General features: G+C 49.5%; 2 protein-coding genes across 2 annotated transcripts; one reads left to right on the top strand and one right to left on the bottom strand.

Annotated features, from left to right (window-relative positions):
• Positions 1 to 1,396: 1,396 nt before the first annotated feature.
• CSUI_001001 (spfh domain band 7 family protein) lies at positions 1,397 to 9,441 on the bottom strand. Its single transcript, XM_068061207.1, has 8 exons — positions 7,910 to 9,441; positions 7,126 to 7,261; positions 6,327 to 6,380; positions 5,517 to 5,651; positions 4,727 to 4,828; positions 4,136 to 4,328; positions 3,138 to 3,299; positions 1,397 to 2,281 (listed from the first exon to the last, which is right to left on the bottom strand). Exons 1-8 carry the CDS (start codon positions 8,794 to 8,796, stop codon positions 2,220 to 2,222), a joined length of 1,731 nt encoding a protein of 576 aa, XP_067926821.1. The 5' UTR covers positions 8,797 to 9,441; the 3' UTR covers positions 1,397 to 2,219.
• Positions 9,442 to 10,451: 1,010 nt separating this feature from the next.
• Positions 10,452 to 11,875, top strand: CSUI_001000 (sag-related sequence srs17b; the record flags this gene model as incomplete). The annotated part of the gene is made up of 2 exons (XM_068061206.1): positions 10,452 to 11,016; positions 11,358 to 11,875. The coding sequence occupies 2 exons, from the start codon at positions 10,452 to 10,454 to the stop codon at positions 11,873 to 11,875; spliced, it is 1,083 nt and encodes a 360-aa protein (XP_067926820.1).
• Positions 11,876 to 13,669: the final 1,794 nt, after the last annotated feature.

The raw sequence follows: 13,669 nt of genomic DNA, 5'->3' as shown, positions 1-13,669 counted from the left end.
CCGTGGAGATGAAGATCCTGATGACGAGGAGGAGGATGATGATGAAGCGTTCGCACCTAAAAAAAAGGTATGGGGTAAGAGACGTACGCGGCAAAGATCACAACAGCAGCTATCGTCTCAGCGGGTATGAAAAGCTCGATGAGATCGATTTTCTACAGAACGGAAATGAACAAAAAAGAAGAGAAGAAAGGATGAAACCAGAGAGTTTAAAGAGGGACAAAGGAGTGGGACGAAGAAGAACAAAGGAGCTAAGGGTACGCAAGAAGACTTGGGTGTACATGTGTGCCAATGACAACCTGTTTAGACAGGAGGTATGGTTCATTCTTCACTATGATGGATGGCTGGGCAACATGTACCGAAGGAGAAACTGAAGACATTCTTTCTCAGGAAACAGAGAGTTCCCTGAGAGGAGGAAGGGGAGGAGAAAGGAAAGAAGGGGAAAAGAAGAAGTAGACAACGATTTGCGTAGTTTTCGTCAAGCATTTGTAAAAGGTATCTAGGTATACTGAGTCGGGCCAGAGTGAGTATTCTTGTGACTTTGTAGTTCCAGGTATGTATCTCATCCCTGTTCTTTCTTTTTTCTTTCTCCTAGGAATAGTAGCAGTACTCGTGAAATACCCTGTAGCTCATGTGGCTTTTGAAACACCATGTGAAGAGGGGAACCCAAACTCTCACAATAGTGTTTCAGTCTTTCGCATACACGACCCACAACACGGAAAACGTAACACAGGGAGAAATCTGTTTTTGGCTAAGGAGGGAAGAAAAGACGCACGCTTGTTCGAAAAGGCTCATCAAGACTCTCTTGTCTTCTCCGAGGAGGTACCTCAAGCGAACAATCTCTCTCTCTTCTGCTGCTGTTACTTTTACCACTATTACGACTCCTCCATATATCCGTTCATGCTGCTCAACGAGACCCGCCTAGGACAGCTGATTGCCGTTCCTCATGATGGCCGCACAGATTACGCAAGCCGTTCCTCGTGTTTCGAGTGATCATGGCTTTTCACCATTTCCTGTTTTATCGTGAGAGGGCACAAGAACGCGGCCCAAGGGCAGGGCTGGGAAATGGAGTGATTGATCGCCCTTGAGAGGGCTTTAGAGAGTCAAAAGAATTATGAAGATCGTCTTCTGAACATTCCCTGCCGCTGTCGTCTTCTCTTTGAGGTCGTAAGAATGATGGATCTTTCTCAGAACGTGTCTAGGGTTCCACGTGAGCAGCTACCTGTCCAACTGGAGATGCAGTCTGAAGGACTTGCTGACAAGTTTTCCACAACTAAATGTACTGAGAACCTTTCTCCTCGTTCAGAACGTTTTCGTATATATATAGATACGTTCCTCGTAGAAGTGTCTATCCACGCGGACGTCCCTACCTTTTAACGCTAAACCGGCGTTGCAGGGGAACCTGATTGATGTTTTATGATCGGTAAGAAGTTTTCTGAAAAGCATCGCGTCTGTTTACGGGATTGCGTCTAGGCCAGAACGGAAGAAAAAGAAATGTAAAGACACGCGACGGAAATAACGGAGTTTGCCTGATACTTCTCACTACTAGCAGTAGTAGTCGTAGCCGTACAGCTACTGCGACTATTGGCTTATTGGGACTTCAGCACGCGTGTGGTATCTCCCCTGTATTCCCCGGGTACGAAGAGTACTGACAATCCGCTTAGCAAAACTGAAGGACGATGACGATTTAATTACAAGGCACTCTAGCTGCACAGATCTTGAAGAAAAACAGATTTCTTCAAAATGAGCTGCATATCAATGCGAAGAAGACCCCCGCAGTGTTACACATACACACAGAAACCAGTGTACGTTCTGGCCTTGGGCCGTTGTGCGAACACAGTACATGTGGTTTATCACACATTACCAGAGAAGCCTACACAAAAGCAGGGAAGGCGAAAAGCGTTAGATATCCCTTAACGGTCAAAAAGGGGGAGGAGCTTTACAGTCTCGGCAATCGAACAGAGAGCTCTGAGTATGCAACTTCACCGTAGGTCTCCTCCGTTGAAGAAAAGACACGAGATAAAATCGTCCAGGAAAACGAGAACTGAGAGACTATGTGACCAGATATACACAGCGAGCCAAGAGTCGGGTAGGTTTGCTTTTCTATGTCGTAGGTACCAGTTTCCCTGTAGCAGTACGGCATGTGTTCGGGGAGAAGACGCCCCCACTGTTTACCCTTCGCCACTCCAATTGTCTTCTTGTGACACGACAAAACTGTTGGTTTAGCTGCTCGGAGGCTTCGAGGAGGGAGAGGGCTCGATCACGGGTACGGCGGTGCTCTTGACTGTAGAGACACACCACAGTTTTGAAGAACCTGAGCCGGCGAGGAAATTGCGTGCGTGAGTGAATACAAGTGGCTGCCCTTGATCCGTCCATCTGTTCGATTAAGCAGATGCTATGCAAGTGAAATCTGGTTTATCAACGGGAATGAAACGTATCTGTAGTACAGCTGAACACCTGCTGCAATGGATAGCCAGGTGGATGCTGTTTGTATGCGAAACATATTCGGATGACAGAGAGACAATCACAACAACAATGCAAGCAACCACGAATAATAAAGTACAGCTACTCCGTAGAGCCTCACGAACTTGCTTCACTTGCCTCCTTCCACACGTGTCTACCTGACAACTCTTCTGCACGCTTTTTCCTGTCAGGGCGTTACTTACACAAGCTAGGCAGATTTGATACGTAAGAGATGGATGCACATAACCATGTATGCTTTGGACCTATAGGATAGGTATAAGCCTATCAGACGGAGGTGCGCCGACAACGTAATTGTACCTACTCCAATACGACGGAGTATGGTAAAAGGCTGAGTGTGCTAGTTCATACTCCACCGATTGCTGGTGTCAAGGGAAAGAGCATGAGTGGAAGGAGGCAGAGGAAGCCCGCGAATTAGACGGAGGGATCAACACTCATCACACGGTGTTTTCTATCGCGGGTATGTTTCGAAGTAGACACCTCCACGTATGACAGCTACCACTGATGGAAGAGCCTTCTCCCTTTCTCCCTGGCTTTTCAGTGGCACGTGAGAGTATACTAATAGGCGCGGAAGATAGAAATCACTTGGGCCAACCGCAGCAGAAGACCACGGACATTGAAAAATATAGAGTCGGAGCGCAAAAGAAGGATTTTCTCACTTGCACTGTCAACATTTCTGAAGATGCCCAAGGCCTGGGTAATCATGCTTGCTGTATCACCCGCGTTAGCTGGTACAACAAGTGTATTACTGTGGCTAGCTAGCTTGCCAAATGCTCCGATGTAGCTGTCAGCTAGCTGCAAACTCAGAGCCTGCATTCCACCTGGTAAAAAGAAAGACAAGGAGGAGACCGAGATTCCCTGCTAAACGTGCAAAGCCCTCGATACATCAAGCAAAGGTAGCATGTGTCGAGAGACACACAAACGCATGGATGTTTGATGTGTCTATCCTTCACGTCCATCCCCCGTGTCCACATATCCATATGTCGTCGTGTAATGGTAGTTTTATAGCTGCATTACCCCCACCTACAGCTGTAGTCCCCCTAAGGTGAATTCCTGAATGCAGCTAAGAGCCGCCTATAACTCTGCATTCGTGATCCCTCATGCACTTCCTTCATATCTAAATCTTCCCATGTAACCTGCCTTCCCCCGTATATGGATATGTAGACATGTGCAGGCAAGGACTATCCTCGATACCCGTACACGTGCATACACCGAGAGCCTTCCCACCATCAAGAGACACACGCCACTCGTCAGCAAACGACCTCTACTCGAAACAAGAAGATGACAAAGAAATCTCAGCAGCCTGCTCTGCGCACAACAATCTCGTGGGGGATGTAGAACAAGGGAACATCGTAGCAAGCGCTAGCATAAGCATGTAGACAGATACATAACGTATCCTGATACCGTTCCCATTCCCTGCAAGTGGTAGCACGTAATCGGAGTCGAGTATCCACTACAATCTCTCTTTCACATCAAAAAAAGACAAGGAGACTGAAGATCACGTCTTTTCATCAGCAGATGCGTACTCCTATCTCGGCACTCATAGCGCATAGAGAAATAAAAAACCTTTCTGGTTTTATTCCAAATATTCTGGTCGCCTTTCCCTCTCTCTGTTATCTCCTCTCCCCCCCCAAGACTCCCACGCCTGTCCACATACCAGGTACAGACGTTGTTTCAGCAATTTTCCGTACGCTCGCTGCAGTTGCCTCTGCCTTCAGCTGAACCGCGGCTGCTTCTCCCTCAGCCCGCAGAATGACGCCTTCCCTTTCTCCTTTAGCTAGGTTGATAGCACTCTCTCTTTCACCTTCACTACGCAAGATATCTGCTCTCTTACGTCTCTCTGCTTCGGCCTAAGGTCGAAGACAGAAACAAACAATAGCATTCCATTCATTTGTGCTCTCCTTCACCTCAGGAAAACAGAAGATCTTCACAGGTGAAGATGCTGACACATATAGTCACACACTTGGTCTCGCGGAGAAGAAGCAACAAAACTCTTTCTGAGATAGGAGAATCTCTTTCTTCTCCAGATCCTGTAGTCTGTCTAGATCGCGAGGTAGCCACGCTTGGGACAGAAGTCCTTGACTTGCTCATTATGGAGTACACTTCCGGCTACTCCACCTGCTTCGTCCGCCTTTCCTTCGTCATCAGATGCTCCGAAGACGAACCACAGACAAGGCATCAAGCAAGAAGTCTGTTACGTAAGTAGCAACTAGTCGCACATAGTCACAAAGTTGTTCCTTGTCTTCACCTGTCTCTCCATAGCTGCTCGGATGTTAGTAGGGAGAAGAATGTCTCGGATCTCGTAACGCAGACACGTCACTCCCCACGGCTGCGCAGCTTGGTTGATTGCCTGAGAGCCAACAGACGGTCACAGCGTGCAGTCCGGTTCAAGTGTATGTACCGATGTCTGTGGTAAGTGCCCGTACAGACTCACACATACGTACGTGACCACACCTATAGTCAACTCTTACTCCCTCTCTCCGTAGGAGCAATTGCCATTCATGATTGATTCACGCGACCCTAACGACGCTCGGACTAAACAGGTGAAATGCACATCTTGGGGCGGAAGGCACGACGGAAGCCAATACCTTGGCCGTGAATGGGAATCCCGGTCCAACCTGGGATTTCGGTTTTGGATGACAGCAAGAAACATAGTGCTAAGCAACGTACTCCTTGCACCTCGTTGGACTTTGCGAGTCTCATGTGACAGGGTGCGCTCCTTGAATAGATAGCGTGCACACAGGTGTATCTAGCTTCTATGTACCACCGACACATACACGTGAACAGCGAGATCTCTGCTCGCGCTTGGAAGCATAGCCAAGCAGTGTGGTTTTTGTACAAGTCGGATACATGAACTTGGGGGCGCGTACACGTCTATACCCGGCGGAGAGGAGAATCCTCTGTATGTTCTATTTTTTCTTCTAAGCGTGTCTGAAGGTACAAAAACAAACACGCATCTGCATCTACTGGGAAACACAAACGTACAACCAACCACTATCGAGAGATCCTATCTTCCACAGCTGTTACTAGCCGCTTACTTGAACAATACTTCGATTAAGCGCGTCGCGCTCAAGAAACGTATTATCTAGAGTTAGCTTCCCTAACTCCGACCTCATCGTTGTTTGGGCTAGTTGCGATACAGCATAAATCGGATTTGTAACTCCATACGACGCCTGAGAAAAAGGACCGCATGCAAGCGTTTATATTTCGGCCCTGCAGTCGTCCACTTTGAGTATGCAATCCAAGCACAGACAAGAAGACCAACGTCATCCTGCGGTTCTTTACCCTCTCCGTACTTTCTCCAACTAGGCACGGACAATCCAGAGAGAGGTTTAGGCAACTGAGCTATCTCGAAAAAAGATACCTTGGCCAACAAAACAAGTAACGACTCCCTTGCAACGCTAAACGACACACGAATCTTCGTGTGCACGGGTCGCTCTTCCTCGAGAGAAGGTGTTGTTAGAGGACAGAAAGAGGACGAGGAAACCGCCGGATGCCCGCATGCATGGCTGAGCGTTTATTTATGGATTCATACACCCACATGCACGTAGGATACCTCACTACTCACGGCCTCCACGGACAGCTGAACAAGTAGGCTGCTCAAGGCCTCCTCCCTCGGTGAAAGGTATACAGCGGTCGGACTCCACTACTGGACTTTTCTAGACGCTCAGACACAGCGTGCACCCACGATAAAGAAGAACAGACGAAGACGACTAAGACATGTCTCACAAATTTCACCGCGGATCAAGCCCATGACTGTGTATGTCGCCTGTTGATAAGCAGAAACGCAAGTATGCGGGGATGGACGGGAACATCAGAAGTGGCTGCCCGTCCTGTTTCCTCCTTACATCGTAGGCGTTGCAGATCTTCACGTATAGGACTCCATCTATTTGTAGCGTAACCTGTGTGACATAAAGAAACGAGAGCGCAACAACCTAAGACGGGGGGAATAAACGCAGGGCAATGTACTACGATGGTGAGGTGGTGACCGTCTGTCCGTGCATCCAGGCCCTACAATGTCCGTGAGACACCTGAGCTCTAATCGCATCTAGCAGATCGCGAGGAATTTCTGTTGGCGCCTCCCTAAGAAGTGAGGTGGGAGATGTAGGTACATATACACGAACGTGCAGCTGCCACAAGAAAGTTTTCGAATACATGGACGCAGAGACAAGCACAAACTTCGACGCCACCACAACACGCACCGGTCTACGTTTCCCCTACAACAAAAAAGCTGTTCGTAGTCCTATTCCGGAGTATCTGCACGTGTCCCTTTCGGTAGAGGGATGGAATATATCAATGTAGATGCCTGTATATATCCCAACAGTTACAACATGGCTGCATTCGATTGGAAACACTCTAAGTTCGGGGGTGTGTTTCCCCCGTTCACCTCTTCCTAGAGTACCTCCTAACTAGCACCCGAGTATTACACACCGCCTTCCTCATCTATACATATACATACCTATGCGAGAATGGTGGTACGACACACATGGACGCAATGACAAAGCCATAAACACCAAGACATCAGTTAAGAACTCCCCAATAAAGAAACGCCACACTCGCTCAAGTATCCAGACTGCCGAAAGAGCGAAGCAGAGCGCTGAGCTGCTGCCCCCCAAAAAAAGGAGACTTTCCTCAGTGGACGCCTACATTATCTTTGGTAATAGCGGTCTGGTTAGGTATGACAATAGGTTCCTCTTTAAGAGAATGTGCATAAGCAATCTTATCGACAAAAGGCACAAGGAAATTGATGCCTGAATCTAAAGTACGAAGATACTTTCCGAACCTACAAGCACATACACACATACACAGACATACACACACAGGTATACACTTACACACAGAGCCACAAACACGCATGACCACCTTCACCGCAATGTGCGGGAAATACACGACAGCGACATGTCGCCATCCCCAAAGTAAAAAACGGAAACAACGCAAAAGCATACTGGAAGGAGAAGAAAGAAGATTTTTGAAAAGAATAAGGAAAGACACGAGGAGCCAGAAAAGAGTGAAACGCGCTGTCACGCTCGGTGCTCATCTCGAGCACCCGATGTGCTGTCAAGCAGGCATAGGTGGATGTTCTCAAACAGCAATAGTGGATGACAATAGAGATGATGTCGGGCAAGTTTAAGTCTGGAGATCAGAAGAGCCCTTTCCTCCTATACAGTTGCCGCAGCGCGGTGACGAAGTCTTTGGGTTTGGAGAAACTGAGAGAACGACGACACGCTGAAACCGGTTCGGCTAGTACCTGTGTCTAAGTTTCCAGAAGAAACGGAGGCATATACGCCTATGCCACAGAACAGGTAAATGCAAACGTGCCTTTATATGCAGATAGATACTGAATGCGTACGTGTAACGTAATACACGGAAGTGGGCTACGGGTAGTAGTTGATCGATACCCGACATACAAGATATGACACCATAACCCTACCTCTCCACAACATAAGCAGTCTGGTGAGGAACAATAACAACACCCATATGATTGCGTAACCAGAAGGCGTCCGTAGTACGACGACTGTGCGCGGAGGAGAACAACCTTCGGGCACTTCCATCGACAAAATTCGACAAGAACGAAGGACAGCCATCCGTCTTCCCCGTATGGAACCGGGAGGAGAGAAAGCTGAGTCTGTGTTGTGATGGAGAAAGGAAAGAAGGAGACGAAAGACCCGATGTGGCCTTTCCAACAGAAGAAGAAAAAGACATCAAACTAGTTCCATAGTATGGACTCTCCGTCGAAGTAGATACAAGCGCTCTACCACCACCCTGCCGACGACTTAGTGGTGTCATAGAAAGCGAAGAAAAGAGAGGATAAAAACAACCAGGGGAAGCTGCCATGGAGAACACCTCCCAATGACCGGTGCATTGGGTAAAGCCAGACGAACGAGATGCGTGGCTAGAATCGAAATGAAAAGGGTGTGTGTCTTCTTGATTGCATGTAAAAGATTTAGAGAAACTAGTTTTTCCACAGTGGCAGAGAGGTGGTGGTGTACCGAAGAAGAAACAAGCTCGGGAATGTTGACTGCTGGTATGGCTCTGAGAGGAAGAGGATGTTGGCAAATAACGAAGTGGGAGCTGCCCCCGTAAAAGGAGATCTGGAAAGCCACTTGAACACCTGTTACTAGAGCTACCAGTACTCTCAGGATTAGTCACGCTGTTCCTCATCGGAGGTACAGCATAAGATGTCGGCGCAGACTCCTTCCCCCCAGTTACGAGCTTAGTAGTGCTACTCTTCCTCAGACGCTGGTGTCTCTGGAAGCTTTTTACAGCCCTTTCTCCTCTGCAGAAGTAGGGCATCCTTCCCGAAGTTGCTGATAACATCTTTGTGTAAGAGGATGTCTAAGGGCACACAGAGGACGGCCAACCTAACAGTGATACGCGCGGCAAGTGCTGGAGGAAGGAGAAAAGCGGCATAGCCAGCCTACGTGAACGGCAACTCCTAGACAGCCGGCAGAGCGGGAGCGGGGAAAACCACTAGAGTTGCTTGTCATCTAACTTGGGAAATGCAACAGCTGACGACTGGTCTCGAGTAATAACACAATCGTGTTGGGGGAAGGCAGCGCGGAAGAAGCTTAGATACAGAAGGGAGGCCAAATTGTGTCTGCGAGTACGAGAAAAAGAAAACGATGTCAGAAAGGAAACATCTACACAACTGACCAAAAAAGGAAACGTCTCCCTTAATCATAGTTTCGAGGCGGGTGCTCTCTGCCTCTCTTCTCTTCCTTCTCGGCACTCCATTATCACTCCCGCGCAACAGCGCCGGCCTGTTCCCTCGAAGAGGGACCGAGCGAATGCGTGTCGATTCAAAGTGGAACATCGACACACAGATCCCCAGAGCCAGACCCGTGGGACAGCTATGCTGTTAAGCCATTCAGCTGAATATGCTTTACTTGCTCACCGAAGAAGAACGACGATCTGATAGTCAGCAGATTTGTCACATGAAATACTCTTCCGCTGACCAACAGAGGCACGCAGCTTGTTTTGCCCCTCAGCAGATGGGTAGCTGGGTGCGACCACCGAAACGGAAACATGCCAGTAACACTGGCCTGCTTTTCACCGCTTGACTGACGCCACCAGCTTTGAAAGGACAAGCAGCCATTGTCAACATTGTGTACTATACTCCTCGGCACCCCCCAGCGTGTTAGCGCTCGGCTGCGACAGGGATGTAATATATATAGCCAGAGACAATACCCCGCCCTCAGGGGTGCCTGTTCAGCTTTTTCAAATTTTCCTGTCCCGACGGGCGTCGGTTCTGTCGAGTGGAGTATGGCGGTGTAACAAGACTCTCCACACAAACTACTACTGGCAAACCTGAAGAGCTAGCTATTTCACTCGTTTGTAGCGCCAACAACGTAGGCACTTGCGCAGTCATAGGAGCATCACGAGCCTATTTACATCAAAATCCTACGTAGGGATGGAGACGACAGAGAGAGGCTATATCTGACAACTACCCTTTCTCTTCTCGAAGTGACAGCGCACAGCTCTAGAGTGCGCGGCCCAGTCATGACAGGTAAACCGCGTTGTTCAAACAAAGGGGCGTACCCCCGTAAGTGCGTACGGACTCGCGGGATGTCTCAGAGTCTCAGGGGGAGTGATACGCCTCCTCTCCTCCCAGCCCGTTCGTCCACGATGCCCGCCGGCTTAGGTGGCGTCACACCGAGACGTATCTTCCGCTTGCTGTCGATTGTCGGTTTTGAGACGAGCGGGCTACCAGTCGGTGCCCGGTCGGGGACTGGCGAGACGCCGCGAGTTTCGGGTACTCGTCACGCAGTGCAGTAGATCAGTTCTTTCATTACAATTCTACAAGTGTAGCCTCCCAACAATTTCAAAGAGAGTGAGCTTGTCCTTTTGCGTGGCGAGGCTGTTCTGGAAACGGGGCCGTTTCGGTTTTCTGGACGGGCTCCGAGACAGGTTATTCTTCTTCGCCGTTGTGTCCCAGTGCCGTCGTTTTTTGAGGGTTTGTTATTCTCTCCGGAATGGCTTTCGCCGGGCGTTTAAGGTTCGCGGTGAAGGTTACCCTTCTCGCGTCCGCTGCGGGAATTACTCGTAGTCTAAGTGAAGCCGCCGGAGCTGCGACACCATCTCCGCTCGATCTAGACCGTGCGCAGCTGCCACCTGTCATTCCAGAGGGGTCAGACCCTCCTCTGGCCCCAGAGGAGTTGGATCCTAAGGAATGTACATACCCCACTGAAAGTGGGAAAGACGGCATTCTTCGTTTAACAACGCCGCCGAGTCAAGGCATTGCGTTTCGTTGCCCAGAGGAAGGTGACTTTACCCCGCGCACGAGGGGGTCCGTGTTCAGGGTGAATAGCGATGGGTCGTGTGACACTTCCACTCCTGTTCTACTCAGAGACATTATGTCTGGGTTTACGGATGTCGTAGAAGCGCAAGGGTCAAAGCCGTCATACAGAGTTTTCTATTCCGGTGGTTCCCCGCTTGATGAAGACAAGCAATTCTGTTACGTATGCTCAGCGACCCGTGGCGAGCATGCCGGGAAGAAATGCAATATCGTTATTACTGCACCCAAAGCACAGCTGACAAGTAAGTCGGCACTCAGGTTTGTGTGACAGACGTGTTGTAGCGGACGGCAGGATGGTGGACTCAAGGGCTTCAGGCGTCAGCGTTTTAGCGTCTATGCGCTGAACGAGTCTCCAGGGTCATACATATGTCATCTCGTTGTAGGGAAGAGGCTCGTCCTCGTTCCGGCGCAGCGGGAGGGTTTCCATTCTTTTGCCTAGTCCACAGCTTCATGGTGTCGCTTCGTGCATGTTTGAAGAGCTTTCTCGGAGATCTCAGCTTGTAGACCCGTGTCGTAGTTAGGAGGCACCTATCAAAGGATATGACTCCCTCTCTCATGTGAATACGTTGCTTTTTGCGTGCAGATACTGCCACGTGCGGTAATGAGCCACGGCGGTATGCTGTCGCAGCTTTCAGTGACGACGAATCCGATCTGGCAGCAACCTTCACTTGTGCTGCAAGACAACCGAAACTGCTGCCGTCTTTGGAAAGTAAACAAGCTGAAACCGGAAATTTTTGCGCACATCAGGCCGCGCTTACTGAGATCGCCGAAGGGGCCTCTCTCACTGAGATTTCTACAGGTGCCGCGGGATCGAAGAGTTACAAGCTTACTTTACAATCTCTTCCGGAGAAGCCGAGGCTTTTCTGCTTTAGGTGTTCAACTCCAGGTGATGCGAACTCGAGGTGCGATGTTCTCATCTACGCGCCAGCTTCAAAGAGAACGAAACAGAGGGGCCGCAACCCGGACCCAGGGACATCCGCCGTCACGACAACGACGACGACACCGGCCTCACGTTCTTCTGGCACTTTGGCGTCGAGTTCGTCTTTGTACGTGTCGGGTGTTCTTGCCGCAGCTGCTGTCGCGAGTTTTCTTTCTCTTTGATTACGAGGTGTCTTCGCCAGTGAGTCCTGGCATTTGTTTAGTAACTGGATGAGCGCGGGTTTTGCGCCTGGTTCTCTCTTGAATACAGGCGGTCTGTTTCAATCAAATCGACTGTTCTGTCTTCAATCGTTTGCGCGGCAGAGGCAGTCGCCGTGTGACTCGCTGTCCGCCTGTTGTGGCGCAGCGAACTTACTGTGCGTCGGTAAAGCAAAGATATTACGGACAAACGTATTGCAGGTGTCGTAGTGCTTGACACTGAATATCAAGTCATGGGAGGTGGGAATGCCGAGCCGGACAGTATTCAAGCTTCTCAGGTCATACAGGTTGGCAGGTTGTGGCCTGAAGCTTCGTGCCGCTGTAGAAATTTTCTTTTGCCGTCGTATAATTGGGGCGGGCTGGGCGGGGATAGACAGAAGATACACTCGGGGAAGCACTCAAGTCGGATTGACAGGGCACGGTAGAGTAGGATATGGCCCTTACTACTGTGCTTCTGGTAGTGGATTCGTGAGGAGACAGACGATTCGAAGTCCCGTTGTTTGTTTAGACACAACCAAGTATAGCATATAAACAGGGCTTTTCAGAGCTTCGGATGTGCCCGTTGCTACAGTTTCTTCTAGCACGCTGCGACGCAGGTACATCTCTTCAGTTCAACCGTGAGAGTTTCACCTGGCTTTTCTGTACGCGGACACAGGAGTGACGTCTATTATGCAGCCGACCTGCGGTTAGCATTCCGACTCACATTTAACTGGAAACTCTTGAGACACAGGAAGTTCACTACTGAACCGTACTTCTCTTGGTAAGAAAACGACGAAGTACAAGCGAAAGAAGCGTAAACGCGGTTCCTGTGTGATTTTCTCGGACTGCATGGTTCGCCGGGCTGTTGTACATGCGTTACACTTCTGCCATAAGCCATCGAGCACTGCTTCGCGGAAAGGTTTAGTTCCTTCTCCTCAGATGAAGTTGATACCTTGTGAGGACAACGGAGCGCACACGTGTCCTGTCCGAATAGCGTTTCCCTCGGGGAAGTCATCTGACTTCGAGAGAGCGAGCGGCACGTCAGGGAAAGCTCACGAAGTTAACGGTGCTTCGCATATCGCACCAGCAGAGAATGGAGCCCAAATCGAGTTTCTTGTTAGCAAGGGATGAGGTATTCTGGACTTTGAATTCTTCTCTCTTCGTTACGGCTGTTCGCTTTTCAGTACGGCTTTTTTTATCGCTACCTGTTGTCTGCCGTTGTCGCGAACAAAACAGGCATTCGGCTCTCAGCTTGCTCCCGTATGTGCAGCTGTTAGGGAGGTCACAGTAGCGGGGGACAGGTAAGTTGGCTAAGAGCAGAGCGCACACGTGTCTTGTCCGAATAGCGTGTCCCTCGGGGAAGTCATTTTGGTTTTCAGAAAGCGAACACTATACACCCGGAGTCTCTCTGCTCAATCTCAGGAAGAAAAAGAATCGACTGAAGGTCTTCCTCTCACGGTCTTTCTATTGTCTCTCGGTACGGCAGGGAAAGCTCACAAAGTGAACGGTGGTTCCTAAATTGCACCAGCAGAGAATGGAACCAAAACCGAGTTTCCTGTTGGCAAGGGATGATGTATTCTAGAATTAGGCTTCTTCGCTCATCTTCGTTACAGCTGTTCGCTTTTCAGTACGGCTTTTTTTATCGCTACCTGTTGTTTCCGTTGTCTCGGACAAGACAAGCATCCAACTCTCAGGTTGCCCCCCTATGTGCAGCTGGTAAGGAGATCACAGTAGCAGGGGACAGGTATGTAGGCTAAGGGTAGTGTGGCTTCACAAGAT

The sequence above is a fragment of the Cystoisospora suis genome (assembly GCF_002600585.1).
Source record: "Cystoisospora suis strain Wien I chromosome Unknown contig_392, whole genome shotgun sequence".
NCBI lineage: Eukaryota > Apicomplexa > Conoidasida > Eucoccidiorida > Sarcocystidae > Cystoisospora > Cystoisospora suis.
This window is presented reverse-complemented; position numbering and strand designations above follow the sequence as displayed.

Coding starts and splice junctions, on each gene's coding strand:
- CSUI_001001 (XM_068061207.1), bottom strand. CDS start 8,796: ATGTTATCAGCAACTTCGGGAAGGATGCCCTACTTCTGCAGAGGAGAA. Junction 7,262..7,909: donor ACTGCTTATGTTGTGGAGAG/GTAGGGTTATGG, acceptor ATGTGCTTGTAG/GTTCGGAAAGTATCTTCGTA. Junction 4,329..4,726: donor GAGCAGCTATGGAGAGACAG/GTGAAGACAAGG, acceptor CTTCGACCTTAG/GCCGAAGCAGAGAGACGTAA.